Source organism: Camelus dromedarius, chromosome 24, assembly GCF_036321535.1.
Source record: "Camelus dromedarius isolate mCamDro1 chromosome 24, mCamDro1.pat, whole genome shotgun sequence".
Lineage (NCBI taxonomy): Eukaryota > Metazoa > Chordata > Mammalia > Artiodactyla > Camelidae > Camelus > Camelus dromedarius.
Window position 1 is genome coordinate 22,163,819 of NC_087459.1, and position 22,867 is coordinate 22,186,685.

General features: G+C 43.2%; 1 protein-coding gene across 2 annotated transcripts; it reads right to left on the reverse strand.

Moving 5' to 3' along the window:
• Nucleotides 1-5,316: 5,316 nt before the first annotated feature.
• Nucleotides 5,317-22,817, reverse strand: PSPH (phosphoserine phosphatase). 2 transcript variants are annotated; one of them, XM_010980803.3, is made up of 7 exons: nucleotides 22,523-22,817; nucleotides 18,643-18,697; nucleotides 10,793-10,951; nucleotides 9,818-9,952; nucleotides 9,227-9,372; nucleotides 8,067-8,215; nucleotides 5,317-5,806 (listed from the first exon to the last, which is right to left on the reverse strand). In XM_010980803.3, the coding sequence occupies exons 3-7, from the start codon at nucleotides 10,930-10,932 to the stop codon at nucleotides 5,699-5,701; spliced, it is 678 nt and encodes a 225-aa protein (XP_010979105.1). In that variant the 5' UTR covers nucleotides 10,933-10,951; nucleotides 18,643-18,697; nucleotides 22,523-22,817; the 3' UTR covers nucleotides 5,317-5,698. The 2 variants fall into 2 exon arrangements, with proteins under 2 accessions (XP_010979105.1, XP_064334656.1); XM_064478586.1 differs by lacking the exon at nucleotides 18,643-18,697 and having other exon boundaries at nucleotides 22,523-22,737.
• Nucleotides 22,818-22,867: the final 50 nt, after the last annotated feature.

Here is a 22,867-nt window from a genome sequence, read left to right on the forward strand (position 1 = left end):
TGTTTGGGTACCAGTGCGTTGTGTCATGGTGTCCGGGGGGTTGGGGCTGTCGGCGGGGAAGTCCAGGCTCTGCTTCTTGATGGGGTACTTACCCTCTTTGGTGCTGAGTTCCTTAATCTGTAAAATGGGGAGGTTGAATCCGATGGCCTTTAGTCCCTTCAGCTCTGAATTTCTGTAACTGGCTCTTGGCGCCACAGGAAGCAGGAGGTGGGGAGAGGGTGTAGCAGGCTCTGGCACAGAAACCCTGCATTTCAGCCCCAGCTATTCTGCTGACTAGGTGCTCAGAGCATGTTTGCAGGATGTGAATGAAAGAATGATTTAAATGAAACTGCTTCCTAAACTACTTAAAGAAAAATGGTAGAATTTGTATTACTATTAACAGTAATCTAGTTATTCAGAACTGAAAAAAAATATGCTGGGAACAAAAGGAATTTTCACTTCAAAATTGTGTGGACTTGTAAAGGAAACAAACCCTGCAGAAGTCAGGAATCTTCTACCATTCAGTGGTGTATTGGGGTTCTCCAGAGAAACAGAACCAATCGGATATCTAGATACAGATATATTTAAGAGGGGATTTATTATAGGAACTGGCTAGTGCTATTATGGAAGCCAAGAAGTCCCATAGTCTGCTGTTTGCCAGCTGGAGAACCAAGGAACCCAATGGTATGATTCAGTCCAAGTTCAAAGACCTGAGAATCAGGGGGAGCTGATGGTGTAACTCCCAGTCTGAGGTCAAAGGCCAAAGAACCTACTATCAAAGCAAAAGGTGGATATCCCAAATCAAACAGAGAGTGAATTTGTCCTTCCCTCACCTTTTTTGTTCCATTCAGGCCCCGAATGGGTGGGGTGATATCCACTCACACTGGGGAGAGCAATGCACTTTAGTCTGCTGAATCAAATGCTAATCTCTTCCAGAAAAACCCTCACAGACACACCCAGATATAAAGTTTTACCAGCTATCTGGGCATCCTTTAAGGCCGGTCAGGTTGACACATTAACCATCACAACGGGGCTCAAGGTCTTTCCCAAATGGCCTCATCCACCCAGCTCCCCATCTACTGGTCATTCAGTATCTGATGAGAATAAGAACCAGAGTGTCCGGGTGCCAAATAGAACATTCAAGAATGATACTTTTTAAAGACATGGTTAGACACCTGATTTCAATGTAATCAATAAAGAGACTTGCTAGAATTATGACCGATTATATTTAACATAACATAACCAAATAATCCTCGTACCGTCTTTTACTGAAATCACACATATTATTTTACTAGCATCCTGACATGTTTCCCTTATTTTAGTAGCTTTAATTACATTCTTAATCTCTAGGAAAAATTAAGAGGCAAATAATTGTGAACTGTTGTTATGTCAGCATTTTCTGTTTGGAAACTTATGTTTTTGTCTTCCTCTCCTAAGCCGGGCAAAGGTAGGTAAATTTAGACCTGCCCAGCAATTAATGTTTCAATATTTTGTAAATGACTCATAGTGAGTATTCTTCATTTAACTTAGTTTCAAGTACCAAAATCTGGAAAGACTATTTTAGACAGACAATTCCAAAACATGATTATTCCTGAAGCGTTTACCCAAAACCTCTTATCTTGTTCACATTTACTTCCCTTGAAAGGTTTTTTTCACCGTGAGTTACCTTTTTGCTGACAAATTTGCAACAGCTATAATAAGATCTTATCTGACTTCTAGTAAGTCTAGGTACAACAGAAGTATTATACTAAACACTGATGACTGTGAAGACATTTCCATATTAAACCAACAAACTGAAGCTTGTTCAAAGATTTCAATACCAGACAGCAATTTAATACTGAATATTTCCCAGATCACATGAACCTGAAATTCACTCTGGCCACTTTTTTTATATTTCTGAGTATTCCTATAAGCACTTAACTTCCTTTAAGCCGATTAAATAGAGCTATTTTACGAGTTAATTTTGGCAATACCATACGCCTGTGACACACAAAACACAGAGACCGCATAGTTCCCGTTTCAAAATTTTAGCCATGAATCGGGTACAATGATGTAAAACCCATCAGTTACAAGAGGTTGTATTCAGATTGGCCTCAGCAACTGAAAGGAAGGAGAAGGCTGTAAGTGGAGCAGATTTGGGGGAGTGAGGATTAGAAATTTTGCTTTGCTCGTGCTGAGTTCGAGATGTCTGTGCAAATATCCAGGTGGAGATGTCAGGCAGGCAGTTGGGTATCTGAGTCTGAAATTCAGGAGGGCAGTCTGGCCTGGAGATAGAATTGTCTGCATATAGAATTCAAAGTCGATGGGGAGTGAGTGTAGACAGAGAAGAGGACTGGTGTGAGGAGGAACCAGGAAGGGAGAGTGAGGAACCACCAGGGAAATAAGAAGAAACTCAAGGATGTGGGATATAGTGAAAGCCAAGTGAAGAAAGTCCATCAAGGATGAGAGCAGCTGTATTGAAAGCTACTGCGAGGCTGGGCTGGGTGGGGGCTGAAAACCGATCATTAATTTAGCAACGTGGTGGTCACCTGGTGACTTCTGACAGGAACATTCTATCATGAAGCTAATTTATCAAATTACCACTTTTAGTAATTCCTGCCCAACTTGTCAATCCTTTTATTAACCCCCCAGAGTAGAGTGAATTGCATTGTTTTGTCCCACTGTTAACTGTCACTGGCAATATTCAAAACTTCCAAACTCATTTTCCATCCGTGGGGTATAAGTCTGATGATTATTACTTATATGAGCCAACTCATTTTCCACTCTTGTTCGTGGGATAGGCATCCTGACTACTTTTTAAAAGCCCCCTGGGAACCGCACTTTGCTCTCCTCCCAGCTAGCAATGGATAGAAACCTGCTTCGTTTCCCTCACTCTCCAAACTGCCTGTGAAGGAGCCTTTTCTTCAGTTCTACATTATAGTTTCTAATTTCTTATTATACTTATTTTACTTTCTGGCTAGGATGTAGACGTTCACTAATATGCTTGATGAGTTGATAGAAGGAAGAAGAGGGAGAAAGTAAAAGGAGGGGGAGAGAGGGAAGGAGAGGAAAGAGAAAGCACAGGGACTATCAGTTCTAATTAGAAAACACACAGGACTCAGAAAGCAGGGCAGTGTCTTCATTCCTACCATTCTTCATGTTCTATAAATCCTTAGAAATATGATCTGCCTAGGTAAGCGCCATAAAAACAATTCAAAAGGAAGAAACTAAACATACAAAGGAGTATGTTCAGAGTTGGAAACCGTGATCAGTCAAGTCCTGAACAGTCCTGTGTTAAGCAGTACTAAAACCAGTACTTTTCCATTAAAAATGAAACCACTTGAATTTTTTGCAAAACGGGTCTTCCATCTAGGAAGTAAAATTTCATCTACTGTATTAACATCTGTTAACACTTGTGATCACAGCTTAGGGTGGGTTCTCCCAGCCCCAGTAAATTGTTAACGCTCCAGTAATGAGTGCATTAGATAAAGAACGCTGTGGAAATCTTTAGCCTGGATTCCAGCCCTGAATGTGACCTCATAGCAGTCATTAACTTTTGTGAGCTTGTTTCTTAGCTGTTAAAAATAGGGCAGTGATAGCTAAACCACTGACCTCAGGGTTGTAAGAGTCACATGAGGCAACATGTGAAGACAAGCAGTGTGATGTGTTCAGGTTGCTCCCCAAGTCTTCTCAACCCGATCAGAAAGGCTCTGAGGGTCGAAGAGGTAAAAGCCATGAGGTTCGTGCCATCACTTACTGAGGCCAGCCACTCAAATCCCTGGATCTGCTACACTCTTGCCCAAGATCTGCTCTTGAGAGTGGCAGCCGGGTGGCCTGCCTAGATGTCACGGAGAAACACCTGTCTCTACTAGAAGTGACAGAGAAAAAAACAGCTCTCCATGTTTTCTGTTTACATAAGCAAATGTTCATACTCAGGATGAGAAATGGTGTCACAAGGGTAGGAAGCCATGTAACACTGCCACCGCTTTCTGGATCCTGTCCTGGTGTCACCATGTATATCATTTGTGGGAGAGCCATTCAGTAGCTGTTTCCAGTGAGTCTAGAATGCGAAAAGCATGAAAGGGGTTAGCACAGTTCTTGTGACATTTCAAACGCACCCCCCAACACAACAAAGGAGGGATTGTGGGTGCTGCGTCTGTGCAGTGTGCCGAGAGCCAGGCGGCCTGCGGGCCAGAGGAGGGGTTGTGCAACTGGTATAAATCATTCCCTGTGGGGACCACGGTTTCTCAGCGGTTAAGACTCCTGAGCTGAACTCAGCTGGCACCCCCTGTGCAGGCCACGGCCCCGTGGAAAGCAGCTCTGCAGGCCTGGCAGTTAAACCCCACAGGGCTGCCAAAAGCCCCCCCAGCCCTCCCTCCAGCTCCCTGCCCACTGGCTCCAGCTCAGCACCCAGGGTGGTGGCAAAGGCTGAGGCAGTTTGCAGCGCTCCTCGCAGACCCTGCCTGCCTGGTCCTGCCAGCTCTGCGCCGCCCGAAGCGCAGGCGCCGCACAAGCGCCTGCCGGAGGGCTGCGGGCAAGCACTCACAACTGCTTTGCTGTTTGCGCTCTCATTTAAGTGTTGCCAAACCTACTTCATGGCCCTCCTCCAGAAACTCTGATTTGGAAGGAAATTTGAGTCAAATGATTTGGCTCCTTAGCTAACTAATTATCTGATTATTTGGCAAAGTTTGATTATTTGGTCAAATTACAAATTTTTCAAGTAACTTCCAATATTAAACCCTACCGGCCTTTCCCACTTCATGGCCCAACAGGATCCACTCTCTGCACGCCATTCCCTCACCTCGAGTTTCTGTCTCCCCCCATTTCCCACCAGGGAGAGGATATAACCTCGTTCCTTCAAAGTATGCTCCGAAATGTCCCTTTCAAGGCCCTACTCAGAATAAACATGAACTTGAGCTTTCAGGTCTGCCCAAGGCATCTGTAAGAAAGAAAGGCCTCACGACTGCTATGAGCAGTTATTTCTTAAATCTAATCTAAGGGAAAATGCTGATGTTCCTTTGGGATTAGTAAAACTGGTTTTTAGTTCTTTTACTTCATGTGATTATTAAATATCCACGTTTTAAGGTCAGTACTTCTGTTTAAGCCTCCATTTTTTTTAAGGCCTTTGTAACATTCCCTAAATGATACACACCAAGATGTAACAAAAGCGCTTCCATCCCTCCCACCCAGCGCTTCACCAGGTGGGAGACGCAGTGACAGGCACTATGCCTTGTGCTCAGGGGGCTCGTGCTCCGTGGTTCCATGCCTGGAGGTTGTTTCCACTCAAACACTTAAAAGTACTTGAAACACTGGATACTGAACTACATGGCAGGCAGAACTGAAAATTCTACACCTCTGTTCTGATACTTGGATAAAACTTTATTTATATATCAAAGGGAAAACCAATTTCACTTAGAGCTGCCTAATCCATATTGCCAATAGTGAAGATGTTTAATTTACTATCCACCTTTGAAAGGCTCCAAATAAAATACAGCTAGGAAAATACATAAAGAATTTAGATTATAAAACTCTCCAGGTCATCATAATACTGGAACTACAGTTTTAAAAAACCAACCAACAATTTTCTAGGAGCCCTAACTGGAAGTTTATTTGGAAGTACAGATAATCAGTACCAAATTTATATATTAGGTTGTAATAGACAATTGTAAGCAAACAGTATCAAACTGTATAACTTTAAAAAATTAACCTGAAGTTGTCATGAAGTGTATAAAAATTGATCTTATTCTTCCAGTTCTCCCAGAAGCTCTACAAAGTCAGTGATGTACCACTCTGCGTTGTCCTTTACTTGCTGCCTGATCACATTTCCTCCAAATCCAATGAAAACATCCTAAAAAGGAAGAAGAAAAAAAGGAGGGGCGAATAGTTTAAAAAAACAGAGAGAGAGAAAAAAAAAAAAGATACAGCAGCAGCCAGGGGCGATAAATGTTGTTTGAAAGAATAAACTCCTCATGCAGAGAAAGGTGTGCCCAGCCTCACCTGGGGCGCCTCCCTCCCGAGCTCCCCATGAGCCTGCTAGCCTCCTCACCTCCTCCTGCCCTGTGAATGAATGAGTCTGGGCACCACTGCTACAGGTCCACCCAGCTGAACTAAGAACTGAAGTCCTCTTAAAACCAAAACCACTGCTTACAAAAGTAAAACCACACCAGATGGTAAACGTCTTGAGTTCTAAACTGGAGGGGGATCACATCCAGGCCAGGCGATTTCAAAGAGGAAAGATCAAAGGGAAACCTGGTGTGCCATGCAAACCCTCACCGCCCCACCCCCAGGCCTGGAATCAGGACCAGAGCAGGTCCCTCCGACTGGTGTCCTGGGTGAGCCTGAGGGACCTTCCCCCCAGGGATGTGTGTTACTCTGGGCTGAAGGAGGCAGCAACCCCAGTATCTGTTAGCAGCATGCTACTTTTCATTGTTAGAATTACCTAAAGTTACATTGTTTCAGTCATTTCTGCTAAGTGATACCTTCTTTCAGTTAATAATTTTTAAAATAGTATTTTCTCTTTTTCTGCCAGGATACAGACATTGTATACACTCATTTAGAAGCACAAAATTATCTTACTTGCCCTTTCTCTTTATTTTCATACCATACAAGGCAGGGGTTGGGGGGGGGCACACAAAAATCTAGATTCTAACCTTCCAGTTAAATTTAGTTAAATTTCTAACCCCTAACTGAGCTTCCTGCCTCTGTGGCAGCCCTTCCTGCAAGACAGCACCAACTCAGCTGTCCTAACACACTGACTTTCTCCTTCTTGGTCCAGAAGCCTTCCAGGGCTCCCCATGACCTAAAGGTAACAGCAGAGTGCCTGGCATGTGGAGTCTTCTTCTCCGGCTAAAGAGAAAGCCCTCTCCAGCAGCCCCTTCCCTGAGCCCAGCCCAGGACTATGCCGAGTATGAGTACATCCTTACTGTGCTCAGCCACCTCCCCTCCTTCTGGAAACTTCCTCCCCTTAGTCCTGCCAGGCCTCCATGTGGCAGCTGCTAAACTTCCTTTAGGTCATGGAATCCTCTCACCAACTTTAAGGGAGACACACCTGCACTTGCGTCCCCTTCTCTTGGTTCAGTCTGGCTGTGTCATCTTCTGACTCGTAGGGTTGCCTGCAACTTGTAATTTTGTTCTTTCTGGACACTGGGATTGGGGGCTCCCCAAGAGAACCCTGCATTTTATGTCTTGTACTCCTCATTCAACCAGCCAGATGTTCACTACTTAGTCAACCTTGACGTCGGCTATAAATCATCTAAGAACGTGCTATCCGGGGGGAGGGTATAGCTCAGTGGTAGAGCGCATGCTTAGCATGCACGAAGTTCCAGGTTCAATCCCCAGTACCTCCATTAAAATAGAAAAAGAAAAAAAAATTTAATCTTGAACTGACTCAAGTAATGTTAAAAGGATCCCAGAAGATTCTTTAACCACCTTTGATTAATCATTGACAGAGACAATGGCTATTTTTAGATCTCAGGAAACTAGGTAGTAAAATGTTCACCACCATATTTTTGGTTCAGTGTAAGTTAGAATGAGGTAATACAGTCAAAGTCCTACAGGAAATGGACACGTGATATTTAGGACACTGGCTCTATAGCATTCGTTCCTGGCTAGTCTCAGAAAACAATGTTAACTCAGAAGAATAAAATACTTTAATACGGGCACGTCATCGAACCTCCACGAGCCTCAGTTCCCTGATCAGCAAAAAGGAGATGATACTTTTAAGTCAGAGGGTTGTGTTGAGGATTAAATAACACATGAGGAAATAGTTTATCAAATATAAAACAACATTAACATTTTGGTTATAGTGTAAGAGCTGCATTATTTATGGAAATGAAGCCAAACCTTCTTGAGCACAGACTTGGGCTAAGAGGTGGCAGTCAACCTGCAGGGATAAGGGATCTTTGGAAGTTTTTAAAGGTTTCTAAGTTCCTTATTTGCAACCTTTCTTGGGTTTGCAAAAATTCAATTAATATATGAGATTGAATTTGTGTTTTTTATTTTACAATTATATACGCTTTTGCTTAACTCTGACAAATCACAGCAAGTGCTAAGTCAGCTGTCTACAATCAAAGTACAACCACAAAAAAATTAACTTGCTTAATACATACAGCAGGAGGACAGGCTTCCATGTCGGTGGCTCCATCTCCAATCATGACTATATTCTTAAAATGATATTTTTCCTTTAACAGTTTGATAACTTTTCCTTTCCCACCAGATTCGGCTGTTGGCTGCATCTCATCAAAACCTGCATATTCACCTTGAAAGAGCGGTTGAAACCGTGTTAAAGATCTGCAGATTTATATTGGCAGGGCCAGGGCCAGCTTCTCTGCATGTGATGTATCCTCACTTCCATGTCACTGACAGAGCTAAAAATGGCCTTCAGTAAAGTGACACAGCCTGGGCTTCCACACTGACTCCTCAGAATGAACAAGCTTTGCTTTTAAGTTACAAATACCTCTTGTCAAGGTTACTCCTTCAGATCATCAATGTCTTGGGATAAATTAGTTTTATCCCGTCAGCTTCCAGTGTAGTAATTCTCAAAACTTGTTAAGGTGGCAGGACACCATGAAATAGTAATATGTTCATTTAAAATAAGTTAATACATAATTTCATCTATGAGGTGATACCAATTTATATTTGATTGATTATTTCCATTCTTACAGTAATCAGCACACTTACTCTCTACTTCTTTTTAAAATTATCTCTATCTATAGACCCTTCAAAAGTGTTCTATTAATACATTTAAATTTTTAAAATTAATATTATTTGGTTTTAAAAGTGTCAGCCACCACTTGACATAATTGGAGACATCTTGAGATGACAGAAAACTACAGCGGTGGCTCTGTGATGGTCCAGACAGGGGCCAGGAGGTGTCTCCACAGGCAGCTGCAGTGCAGTTACTTGCTCACAAATTAACTCTCCTTCCTGGGTCTAAATTGGTTCAAATACAGGAGAGCTGTCATAAAATTGAAATATAACGCGTAACAAAACAAGTCACATGTGTTACACAGGAATTAACATTTTACCAAGGCAGACATTTATACAGAGACAGGATGATTACAATGGACACTAAAGGGAGGAGAGAGGACAACCTAGGTCTGTTCTGCAGAGCAGAGGAAACCAAGGTGCAAAAGACATCGGTAAAGAGAATCCTTTGTCTCAGCATTTAACTCTGATGCTATCTGGCTTAAGCTGCATTCCAAAACACATTCAGGATACTGAATACTAAACTGAAAAGAAGGGGAAAATTTTACCATTAGAGTCTTACCATTAAAGTAGAATTTCAGTCTATTGGCAAATACATTGGTTGACGGGATGTTGAGCTTCGCGGCAACATGCTCTACAATGCTCCTAAAGCCGCCAGATATCAGGAAAACCTGAACATTTCGCTCTTGTAGGCGACTTACCAGCTCCCTACAAAAAGGAGACATAAAATACCAAGCATGGATTAATACAAAAGAGAACATATGAAAAAGAAACTCAGACATACCTTTTCTCCTGAATGCGTTTGCCCAAGCTACAGCAGACAAGGGACATTGCCTAGGGAATTAGTTTTATATACGTTTTTCTAAATGTACTTAGAAATCAATGGGTGGGGCTTGACAGCTTTAGGAAACTGTTCCACAACTATATTCCGTGGGCCTAGAAGCACAGGATGAAGAGGAAGCTTAGACTCTCCCTGGGGAGACGGAAGGCATACACGGGCAGGACCAACCAGCCAGACAAGACCATGTGAAAGCGCTGAAAGAACCGTACAGAAGGGAGCTCCAAAGCGATGGTGAGATGCCCTCGAGAGGACGTGCCCCAAAAGGTAGGTGCTGACAGGGAGACAGCGTGCCCAGACTGGGAACCTCCTTACCTTATGCCAGGGGTCAGGTGCGGGGGGTGCTCTGCTATGAGCCTTTGCACCTGTTCCCTGGACGGCTGGATCAGAGCTAAGCGCTCCGTGAGGGCTGCTTTGAAAGGCACTGCCCCGCCCATGGCTCGCCGTGTCCTAGGAGGAAGACCCAACAATCAGGCCAGCCGAGTCAGCTGTCCTCGAAGCTTACATACCTACCCTCCCCAGCTCCTCAAATATCCACCCATGAGGAAGGTGCTGCCTAGAGCCCCACTGGACAACAGACATGCTACGCTGCCATGGGAGTGAGGCCTGGGATAAACTACGGGAGGTTTGCTCGAGAATCACATTGATAGTTTGTAGCCATGTCCTTTGCATCCACAAATACACCATCCAGTGAGCTGAGAAAACCACTATCCACAGGGACTTTCCTTGGAAGCCATGAGGTTTTGTAAACCAAGAAAGAAACCAAAGGCCAGGTATTCTCACATCAAATGAAGCGGAACATGAAATGGTCCATGATCCGGTGACTGCGGGTGGCACAGAGGATTGCAGGAGGGAGGGAGGGACCCTCACCCAGGCATCCACAGGGAGACGCTGAGCGAAAACTAGTTTCCAGCAAACCAGTAAGGCCACACTTTCAACTATGACAAAGCACTGGATCCCTGGAGGCCACCTCCCGCCAGGTCATCTTCTTGGGTTACTTATGGTCATCACTCCCCTGACTAAGCTAAGAGTGTGTCAACCAAATTTGTTTGTCAGAGGCAAATATTTTAAATATACTTTTTGCCATAAATATTTGTATAAATGGATGGTTGGATGGATGTACACTACCAAATACAGCTCTAAGTGATGGAAGAAAAAGCCTAGTGCCCACGTTCCATAGCCAGGGACTAAAATCAGAGAATTGCGGCCCTGGTCCTGCATGTCACCCCAAAGTCACTCTTCTTTTGCAATTCTTTATCATTTCATAAGGTGAATAAATACTGTTCCTACATTTCTGACACAGCGTCCTCAACTCCACAGAATTTGGCCAGCTCATCAATTCCTTCTTCTCTGATGACTGTGCTATCGACATCGAAGCACACTGCATCAGCAGAACAGAAAAGTTTCCTCAGCTCTGAGTGGGACACCATCCTTGAAAGAATTTTCCTCCTACAACAGAAAGAGGTAAATATATTTAAAGACATAAAATATAATCATAAAAAAGTCTACTTTTGCCTATAAATGCCAATATATTTTAATTTGTATCAAAGTCAGTGTAGCCCATATAAGTGTGTATTCATGGATTCATTTTTTTTAACTGAAGTATAGTTGATTTACAATGTTGTGTTAGTTTCAGGTGTACAGTAAAGTGATTTGGATATATATTTTTTTCTTCAGATTATTTTCCATAATTCAATTGATATTGAATATAGTTCCCTGTGCTATACAGTAGGACCTTGTTTATCTATTTTATATATAGTAGGATTCATTCATTTTTTAACACAAATTAAGCACCTTCTAACTGTCAGGCTCTGGGATTACAAAGACAAGCAGGACCCAAACTGTGCTCCCAAGAATTCAGTCTAGGGAAGTTACCAACTTGTAAATATATTGATGTTCAACAGATATGCAACTACTTCTGACCTAATAATTACAGCAATAAGGCAAGTGCTAAAACGGAAATGTGCATAAAATATACGAGCACACAGGGACAACATGTAACCTTGTCTATAAAACAGGGCTTCCAAGAGGTACAGGCATAGCGGAATCTTCAAGAGTAAGTGGCCCTCTGAGTGGGCTCTCAAAGGGCAGGTGTCAGTTTGGCGTGTGCCGGGAGTCAGGGGGAGGGAGGCGGCAGCCTGGAGAGAAGGTAGTGATGGCAGAGGGAAGAGCAAGGGCAAAGACGAGGCGGGAGAACAATGGAGGACGCGCTGGAGGCTGCCGACCACTCGGTCCAGCTGCCAGGCAGTGCACGAGGAGTCAGTGTGGGCCAGGCTGACGAGTCTGCACTTCAACTTTCAGGTAACAGGAAACCTGGAAAGGCTCAGAAGAGAAGTCAAAGCTAAAGACACACATTTGTTAGTCGCCAGCGTAGAGGTGGTAACTGAAGGCATGGCCTGATGAAAGTCACCAGAGAGAGTGGAGACAGGGAAAAAGAAGACGGCTGAGGACAGAACCCGCAGGACTGGAACAATCAAATCAGGAACCTGGAAAGGAAAATGGAATGGAGGGGTCCTAGAAGAAACCAGGAGACCACGGTGCTGCAGAAGCTACGGGAGACAGTTTCAAAATGAATTCTGAGTCTTGTTTGTTTGTTTGTTCTTTAAGAAAATCAATGGACTAGGACCTTAAGGGTGAACTGGATCCTAGAGGTCATCTAGACCACTCTCCCATCGAAGAGACTAACACGTCATGTAGAAGGTCATACAGACAAGGCAAATCACCTATGTTTATAATAGGCAGTGGCTACAAACAGTCTCAAAGGAGCTGGCCAACCCACTTTGGAACTAATGTCAAATCCATTCAACTGGCAGAATGATCCAGTTCAAAGTTGACCTGAAAAAAATACATATTTTAAGCCAGGGGTTGGCAAATTACAGGCAGTAGGCCAAATCCAGCCTGCCATCTTTTTTTGTGTGTGTGTGTGCACCTTATAAAGAAAGAATGATTTTTACATTTTAGATAGTTGAGAAAAAAATAGAAGAATAATATTTTGTGACACATGAACATTACATAAAATTCAGTCTCCGTAAATAAAGCTCCACGGGAACACAGCCACCTTCGTGGCTTGTGTGTCCGTGGCCACTTTCCAACCACCTCAAACAAGCTGAGTAGCTGCATCAGTGCGCAGCCTGCAAAGCCTGGAATTTTACTATCTGGCCTTTACAGAAAAAGATTGCTGAGCCTTGTTTTGAGCCTTTAAGAGAGATGACTTCAAACAGGAAACACAAGTTTCATTGGAGACCCACTGAAGAGGGGCAAGAGAGGGTAAATCAATGAATCTAGTTAGGTAATAGAAACTTCACCTATGCCCTAATATTATCAACCCAACTGTGAATGAAGTCTCCATTCCACACAAAACTCTTTTTAAAAAACATGAATACTCTCCCCTGATGGCAACTCCATTCTACAGGCACCCTTGGCATTTCTCTTTCTCTCAAATCCCACATCCAATCTTTTGGGAAATGTGGTTGGTTCTACCTTTAAAATCTAACTGAACTCTGACCACTTCTCACCACATCCACTGCCATGGTTCTAGCCTGAGTCACCAGTGTTTCTTGCCAAGACTGTACCAACAGCCTCTTGAAAGTTTCCCCACCCTCTAGTATTCGTTCTCAACATAACAGCCACAGTAATCATTGAAAGCTATAAGCCAAATCATGCCATGCTTCTAGCTAATTTTACTAAAAGTAAAAGCCAAAATTCTTATGATTGCCTATAAGGTCTGCCACCCAACTCTGGTACTGGTACCACCACCACCACCATCCTGCCCTCCCTGTTACATCTCTGACCTCACTTCCTACTCCTCTCTTCCCCTCGCTCACTCTGCTCCAACTTCGCTGGTCCCCCTGCTGCTCTGCAAATACACCAGGCAGGCTTCCCACTCAGGCCTTCACTCCAGTTGTGCCCTCAGTGGGAATTTTCATCACTTGGATGTCCACTTAGCCAACTCCCTCATCAAGAGTTTGCCCATCTGTCAACCTGACCACCCTGTTTATCCCTGTAACCCCCCTCCCTAACCTTACCCTCAGTATTACTATTATCCCTCACGATGCCCTCCTTCTTTTTTCTGTAACATTTTTTATCTAACACAGGATAAAATGTACTTATGTTTATTATATGTTGACTACCTGCCCCCATTAGGATGTAAATTTTGTAAGAGTGGCATCTTCATCAGCTTTGTTCACTGCTGGATCCTGAGGACTGAGAACAGTATTTGGCACACAGTAGGGCTCAATGATACTTGTTGAATTCAGTGAATGAAAAAAGCTCAGGTGCCATCTTCACTATTAAATCTTTCCTGATTCCTCTGAGCTAAAACAAACAAACAAAAGTTCTCTCCAGAACTTCCACAGTACTTTATGTAGACCTATTTTGAATAAATGGAATTCATAATATTCCAACTTATCTTAAATTTATTTATGTGCATATTACCTCCACTCCTGGATTGCAAGTGCTTTATACTAAGATCCAAAATTTTCCAGAACATTTATTGCTTTAAACCTCTTTTGCGTAGATCCTCAATTAATTTCTGAGGGTTGAATGAATAAATAAAATGGTACCATTGTGAATTACATACCCACACCTAACCTTTATTTTTTAACTTTTTATTGTGGCAAATTTCAAATACATACAAAAATAGCAAGACTGAATACATTAACTGCATGTATTTACCAACCTGCTCCAATAGACACAGCAAAATCTTGCTTCATCAACAACTCCACCAAAAAGGGTTCTGCACCCTAATTCCAACAGTGGGGGCGAGGCTCCCACACATCCAAATAATTCTTGGACACCAGCAGGCTGTCTTACAATTCAATGCTGACACTGTCTACCCAGAGATAGCATCCGATTCCACAAGGGTTCAGTCCCACAAGATTGACTGCACCCCCACCCTCCACACACACACACACACACACACAAACTTCAGGTGTCTGTCACAAGTCCAGGTTATCACCCACGCTTCTGACAGACTGGCTACAGATTAGAGGTTTCAACGATCCCCTCCTTGGGTTTGATTACTTTGTTAGAGTGGCTCACAGAACTTTACTAGATCTTTGGTTTATCACAAAAGGACGTAACTCAGCAATAGCCAGATGGAAGAGATGCACAGGGCAAGGGATGGGGAAAGGGCACAGAGCTTCCATGCCCTCTCCAGGCATGCAGTTCTCCCCAAATCTCCATGTGTTCACCATCCCGGAAGTTCTTCAGACCCCGTCCTTTTGGGGTTTTTATGGAGGCCTCATCACAAAGGCAATATTGATTAAATCACCGGTCATTGCTGACTAAGCTCAACCTCCAGGCCCTCTCCTCTCCCCAGAGGTCAGGGGAACAGGGCCGAAAGCTCTAACCCTCTAATCACATGGTTCACTCTCATGGCAAACAGCCATCATCCTTAGGTGAGTCCAAAAGTCACCTCATTAACATGAGACACATTTATCGTTCTCATCACAGGCAATTCCAATGGTTTTAGGAGCTGTGTGCCAGAAATGGGACAAGACTAAACACGTTTCTTATTATAAATTGCAGTCTCACACCTTTGTGTGACTTACCTCCAAGCACATCATATGATTTCATACAAAACCATTTCAGTATACATTTTTAAAAGATAAAGACTTTCTTTTGAACATAGTCATTAGCATTTTAATTTTAACTATACTACTGTGTCTGCCTGTATTCAAGTTGGCTGCTGAGGCCTGTAGAACCATCAGGCTGAGACTTAATCACATCAGACCTCAGGATGCCTTGCTCATCCATTCCTCATCATTAGCATGTAAATTAACATAATCTCCCTGTTATTCATTTATGCCCTTCATGATTTGGATCCTACCTATTTCACCAATCTGTTCCCCACTGCTCTTCTCCCCTGACAAATACTCACATACACCACCCACGCCTTATGCTCAAGGAATACAGAGGAGTTCTTGTTCCTTAAACATGCCGTGGTTTTCCAGTCCTCTATACCTCTGCAGATGCTGCTCTGTCTGCCTGAAATCACCCAATCCCTCACATCTAATGGGCAAATTCCTCTTTATCGTTTAAGGTGCAGATTAAATGATTTTCCCTATTCTACACTATCTCCTTCCCAACCCCTACAGACAATCGCTCCCATTCCTCTCTAGAGTGTGAGTTCCTTCAGGGTAGGAACTGTTTCATGAATCAGAGTTGAATCTAAGCAGTTATTGAGAACTAACACAGAATTGAGTAGACTATTGTTCTCAATAAAACAATTTCGACTTAGTATGTTATCAGCCTACAATTAAAATCCTCAACCAGCAATGATGACAAAGAAGCAGAATCAACATCATATATTCTAAAGCTAAGGACCCTCAAAACCATTATCTGGGTCTAGCCCTATGCCCTTCTGCATGAACAGCACTGATACGTCCACTTCACATATTAACTAACAGAAGTATAAGGAAGTTAAGTGCTTTACCCAAGGTCATACGGCTCTGAAGTGATGGCCAAAGAATGAAAACTTGGATCTCAAATACATAGAGACAACATAAAAGAGATGGATAAATTAAGCACAACTAAATAAGGTTAAGCACTGTTAAGAACCTAACATGGACCCAGGAAATGTCAACGACTTCCAACAAGATTCAAACCAAAGTTCTGGGAGCTGTACACCACAGCGGGTGATGATTCTTTCTATGGGAGACAAGCAGATAGAAACAGGCTTCACAAATGGTCAAATTCCCACCAAGCCAGGGAACTCCATATCCCACTCTCTCTGTGGCTCCGAAACCACCCGTTTGCTCTGGTCCAAGGGAATCAACCTAATATTACAAGATTAGGCAGCCTCACTATAAAGGCCTAGAAGAAAGCAGTCTAGCAGCAGAGAAGCAGTGCTTAATGCAATGCAAGTCCACTGAGCATGGAGAATGAGCCATTTATAAATGCAGAGGAAGCCAACAACAGACAAACAAATGATGTAAGAGGAGCTAAAATGAGACAAGCAAGATGGGCTAAGGAACTTTGTAAGAATGTACAGGAGGTGATACAAGAACGGGCAATACTCCTGAGAACGGCAGGCTCCTGCAGCCTCAAAGCTGTAAGAAGACGAAGCCAGCCCACAGTGCCACTCTATGCCTAGCACAAGACCTGAGAAGAACAGAATGGGTACTATCTTCAAGAGGATCCCAGTCTCGCTGGGACGGTCGGACAAATCATTATTGCTCATGTTTGAAAAGCCAGCGACTTGAGCCTCTTTCCAACCGCTGACACCAGCAATAGCTTCAACCGGAACGTAAGCCTCAAATAGGAAAGGAAGCGTACACTTCCTCACATGAAGTGAGGACTGACTGCCACGTCCCCAGGTTAACACTAGTCCCGACTTCGGACTGAGTGACACCCGCATCCTGGGTTGCACTGTGGTTCCAAAGACAGAGAAAAATAGGGTGTTTGAGACAAACTGTTGGAGGACGAAGGGAATGAAAAGTGCCCACCAAATTGACAAGGCATCTTAAGACCCAAAAAACAAAGCAGACAGCTCCATATAATCAATGGATGAGTTTACAAAAGGGTAACTTACTCACAGGGTGGGATCTGGATCCAGCAGACGACAATCTGGATGCATTCACACCTGCACTCCCCGTCACCAATGGGCCATAGAGACAACTTTATAATTAACCTAGGCTTTAGGGGTGGTTCCTTGGAAACAGGACAGGCATTTATAAGTCAAGACTTATGAATGGGTAATTAGTCCATGGGTACTGGGAATACGTCAGGGAAGGTTTTCATCATTGTTTGGGGACTAACAGAGCATAGAGGCCACCTGGTCCTAAAGACTATTAAAGATGTCTATTAACCGCAAAGCCCTAGATGTCAGAGAACTGATTCACTGCACAGGACAGTCCTGGGGAGGGTCAGTGGACGGACAGGAGAAACTGCAGGGGACCAAGACGGCGTCACTTACGCTAACAGCCATACGCAAACATTACACTGAACTTCCGTGGAAAGCTGATTCTTTCTCCTCACCCTCCCTGGATTGTATAACCTTCACTTCGCCCACATGCTCAAGCTGGGGATGTGGCCTCCCCTCGTTGGCTTACACGGGTTTCACTCGCCTGCTCAGACTGCAGAGCAAACTAGCCTCAGCTTCCTTCACCACTTCCCAATCCACACTGCAAAATGCTCTGCCTCTTTGCTCATTTCTGGTTCCCTCTTTTCTCACTGTCTCCACCAGAAGTGACTCATGATTCATACACATTCAAAATTCTCATAGCTACAGGGGGGAAAATCTGCTGAGTAAGTTCAGTTGCTTCAAAGTAAACTGTGTACATTAGAATTTCACACAAAGAAAAATCGTTGCTGGAGAGTGGACTCTGGACCCCTTGCATCTGGCCCTTGTGGGGAAGGGGGACAGAATGGAGGGTTGGAAGCAATCCTGGTCTTTCCACCAGGCCTGTGCTCAGTCCCGACTGCTGGACCACTGCCTTCTGTAGCTCAGGACAGGGCTCCCAGCCACCTGGCTCCCAGTGGCTCATCTTGGGGAAGCAGAGGGCCAACTGGTAAAGAAGCCACAGCTGACAACCCTTCCTCACTTCCAGCTCTCAAAATACTAAAGCAAGTTTTCCTTCAGGGCCAGCCTCAGGAGGTCTGATTTTGGATAAGAGGTAAAAAACTTCCTCGCCCAAACAAACTTTCTTCCAACTTCTCCATCTAAGCATCTCACAAGAGGCATCTAAGATTATCTTCTCCAACTTCCCCTTTTGCTAGGATTGACCTCTTACCTTCACCTGTGTAAGAACAAACACGCTGGTACAGGGGTTGTGGAGTTGTAGCACGGCCGAGAGAACAAAGCTTAGGTGGGCATCACCTGGGGCAGCTTTGGTTGTAGGGGTGAGTGTTTCAGGCCCCCGAGGCACTGAAACAATGCTCAATGGAGTTTGAGAAGTTTCTGGATCAGAGGAGAGTCAAAAAGCCTTCCTGTTTCTAGGACTACGGTTCCTGGCCAATGCATTTATAATACATTTTATGATTTTTAAGAAATCAGCTATTCTTTAGGGAACCTGAGATTTTATGCATACCACAAAGGTTACAGCAGGCAATTTTTTTTTTTTTATTCAGGTGAAGGGTAAACTGCTAACTGATAAACAAACTTCTAACAGTGACAACAAAAGACAAATTGGACTCACGTTTCTCCAGTGCTGGACTCCTAGGAGGTGACACTCTTCTCTTCCTGCTTCTTTCCTGAATAAAAATGCAACATATAAAGGACTGACTACACACTTCTTTGAGAGATCTTGTGAGTTCTGCAAAAGTAAGAGCCTAGAAAGAGAGAACGGGGAAATGAACATCAAGGTCCAGACACAGGAGAAGAAAAGAGGGAGACTGCGCAGCTTCTCTCCCTCCTAGTAGGACCAATCCAAAGAAGGGTTGGGTGCAAAGTCTCCTAAGACCGCGTCCCCCGGGAAACACTTGGCTTCTGCTGCCTCAAGCACTGCAGAGGAGGAAACTCACTCCTTTCTGTGGCTTCAATTCTGCAAAAGCTTCAGGTCTGATAGGAAACACACCTGATTAGCAGGGCACACAGGTGAGAGAAAGGGAAAGAGGAGCTGTTGGGAGAACAAAATGTAAATACAGAGAAGCCAACACAGGTACATTACAGGCTCTGCAAAGCCCCCACTGTCTTCAAAATGAGGAGAGAAAGCCCACAACATTCCAAGAGCAGTCAGAGAGGAGTCCTGCTGCCAGAAACCAGGGCATAAAGCCAACAACTTCGAATTATAATCCTCATCATTAAGACTGTAAGTAGAAGTGGATAAAAGGGCTAAATCTCAGAAGAAAAAAAGAGCTAAAAAGAAATAGGTAAGAATATGGGGCAAGAAAAAGCAGAGACTGACAAAGGAAGGAAGCCAGAGTGGAAATACATCATTCAGGAGGTTCAAACACGGCCCTGACTGAACTCAGGGTACTGCGTACCCCTTCCCTCCCTGGAGTCATACAGGGTATTGCTCCTGTGAAGGATGAGTACAAGGTGTGCTCAAAACCTCGTACCTGAGGATGTAAGTCTAGCATTTCTTCCCCACTCTGCTGAGCATGACTAGCTTCTGCAGGTGTTCCGAATCCCACTCCCCTGCAGGCCGGCTGCTAAGCTGCAGCCCTCACCGGAAGCTACTGCTCCTAAGAGACGACCCACTGCCCAGAATGGCAGGACAAGAAAAGGAGTATTTCCAATTTGCTGCTTTAATATAGTTTACTCTTTCTCTTTCGGTCCATTTACATCTAAAAGAGAATTGTTTTAATTACAAAGGCCTGCTCTATTTCTCTTCTAATTTGGGATGCATACATTGCCACTTGACCCTTTTTTAAACTGGGCATGTATTAAATTATGTGAAAAACTCCTTTCTATTTTGTTTCACCAACATGAAAATGACAAGACTCTGATTGTTATTATGCTGAAATCCTACCCGGTAGTTGTAATAAAATACAGAAATCTTGGAATTTATATTCTTCCCTAACCTGCAATCCAATGCCAAAAATTAACTCTAAAGAGATCAAGACCTAACACAAAAGCTAAACTACGAGACTTCTAAAATGCAGGAAGGAAAATGCACAGCTGTGGTAGGCAGCCTCTAAAACGGCCCACGGTGAACCCATCTCCTGCATTTCCAACTCTTCTGTAGTCCCCTGCCCTTGATCACGAACTGGATTTAGTGACTCTTCCAGTGAACAGAATAAGACAGAGGAGATAGGATAGTACTTGCAAAATTAGGCTGGGACACAAGGGAGTGCCTGTGTGACTGTGATACCTGAACAAGCTCTATGGATTGTCAATGTCAGTTCCTTGGGATGCTGGCCTCGGGGGAAGGAGGAATGAATGAGACTTCCCTGTATATTTCTGTGCAACCGCCTGTGAATCCATAAATAAAAGTGGTAGGGTTTTTTTGAGTTACTCTTTTAAAAAAAACATGACTGTGACTTCTCTCTTGCCCCAGCCCCCCACCCCCACCCCTTGTTCTGAGGGAAGGCAGCTGCCATGTTGGTAGCTGCCCTATGAGGGATGCAAGTGACAGAACTGAGGGGACCTCCAGCAAACAGCCAGTGAGGAATTGAGGCCCTCAGTCCAACAACCCTCAAGGAACTAAATCCTGCAAACAAGGTATGTGGACTAGGAATCAGATTGTCCCCCAATAAAGTATTCAGATAAGTTGACTTTGGCCAGCTGCCAGATTTCTGACCCACAGAAACTATAAGCAAATAAGTTTGTCATGTTAAGGTGCTAAGTTTTGGGATAATGTGTTATGCAAAAATAGCTAATATAACAACCTTTTAAAAAAATAATTTAAAAATACATTTATTTAATGTTTCCATTTGTTTCTGTTGTTACAGAAGGCCTTAAATAAATACATTTTCCAAGTCACTCAAATACACACCTACTTGCTATACAGATGAGGTAGAGAAATTAAGGTAGGCAAAATTTTCTTAAATAAAACCCCAATAGTATGAATAACAAAAGGAAAAAATGATAGATTGGACTTCATCAAAATTAAAAATTTCTGTTCTTCAAAAGACACCATTATGGGTAGGGGGAGGCAAGCTGCAAAATGGGAGAAAATATTCACAATACATATAATCATTACAGGACCTGCACCTAGAATAAAGAACTCTTAAAACTCAGCGAGACAATCAGTCCATTAAAACGTGAGCAAAAGATTTAAACAGACATTTCAAAAAAGATGTGCAAACAAACTCAAAAGAAGAATAACTAAAATAAAAAGATTGGCAGTACCATGTAATGGTGAGGACACGGAACAACTAGGACTCTTACACATTGCTGGTTGGGATGTAAAATGGTACAACCTCTCTGGAAAACAGTTTGGCGTTTTCTTAAGAAATTAAACATGTACTTACCGTAAAAGTCAGCAATCCTACTCCTGGAGATTTATACAAGAGAAATGAAACATTCAAAGCAGCTTTATTTGTGATACCCCAAAGCTAGAATGTCCACCAGATAAATGGATAAACAAATTGTGGTATATCCCTAGAACGGAACATTACTCAGCAATAAAAAGAAATTAATTACTAATACATGCTATAACATCAATAAACATTTAAAAATTATACTGACCAAAAGAAGCCAGACACAAAACAGTACATACAATATGATTCTGCTTATATGAAACCCTAGAAAATACAAACAATGCTATAATGACAAAAATCAGGTCAGTAGGGCTAGGGGTGGGGAGACCTGACTGCAAAGGGGCCCTAGGAAACTTTTGGGGGTGATGTGTTCTATTGTGGAGGTGATTATAAGTATGTATAATGTCAAAATTCATCAAAATATATACTTAAAATGGGTGCATATCATTGCATCAAGTTATACATCCATAAAACGTTAGATTAAAAAAAGTTATTAGGCATGTATCAAATAAGTTGAAAACTTAAAACGTCCAGACTACTTTGTTTCCGAACGTGAAAGTGACAAGACTACGATCATTATATTGAAAACCTACCAGGCAGTTGTAACAACATAGAAATCTTGGATTTTCTTTCTCTTCCCCCGGATCCTCATTCCAATACTGGTCAAATATTTAAAGAGTAAACACAATGCGCAAGTCACATAGAAAGAAAATACTGTACATAAATTTAATGAATGAAAATTATTTATTTAATTTCCAGCTTGAAGCTGTATCTTTACAACAATGTATCTGGTAAGTACTTACTTAAAATTCTAATTCTAATGGGAAAGATGTTGACTAAGTCAGACACTGCAACTCCAAACTCTGGAGATTTTCCTGCTCTTGTACTGATGACTCCCCTATGTAGGATTGCATCATTCATTCATACTGTTGGGTAACAGGCACCAGTGGTGCCTGTTATATATATCATTCAAGTATATATCATTCAAATGTAAACGGATGAAAAGAAAGCCTTGAAATCCCATGAAATATTTTACCTATCCCTATTAAAAAAAAAATAAATGTTGAATCACAGAGGCCCTGGGTGTAGAAAGGCAGGTCGGTCAATCAGAAAGTTGGGCAAACGGAGAGATCGACACAAGCCTGGACTTACCCCGGCGCTGCAGCTCCTTCCTGGGCCGCCGCCACCGCCTCCAGGGCTCTCACGGCTGTAACCTTCCGACTGCAAGGGGCCGAGCGAGGGCTGGCTCGGACGTTCAGTAGCGGAGTTCCGAGGGAGGTGACCTGTGCAGAAGGCAGAGCCTTTACCAAACAATCATATGAGATCTGCTGATAAGTGCGGCGGCTTCTGGCCGGTTTTGCATATACTTAACTAAACTGGAGACTGCAGACCTCCGCTCTGCAGAGCCGGGCTGGGAAGAAGCCCTTGGCCCCGCCCCTGAGGGAGGGACTCCCTGAGCCCGCCCCCTCCTCTTTCGGGGGCTCTGTGCTTGCGGAC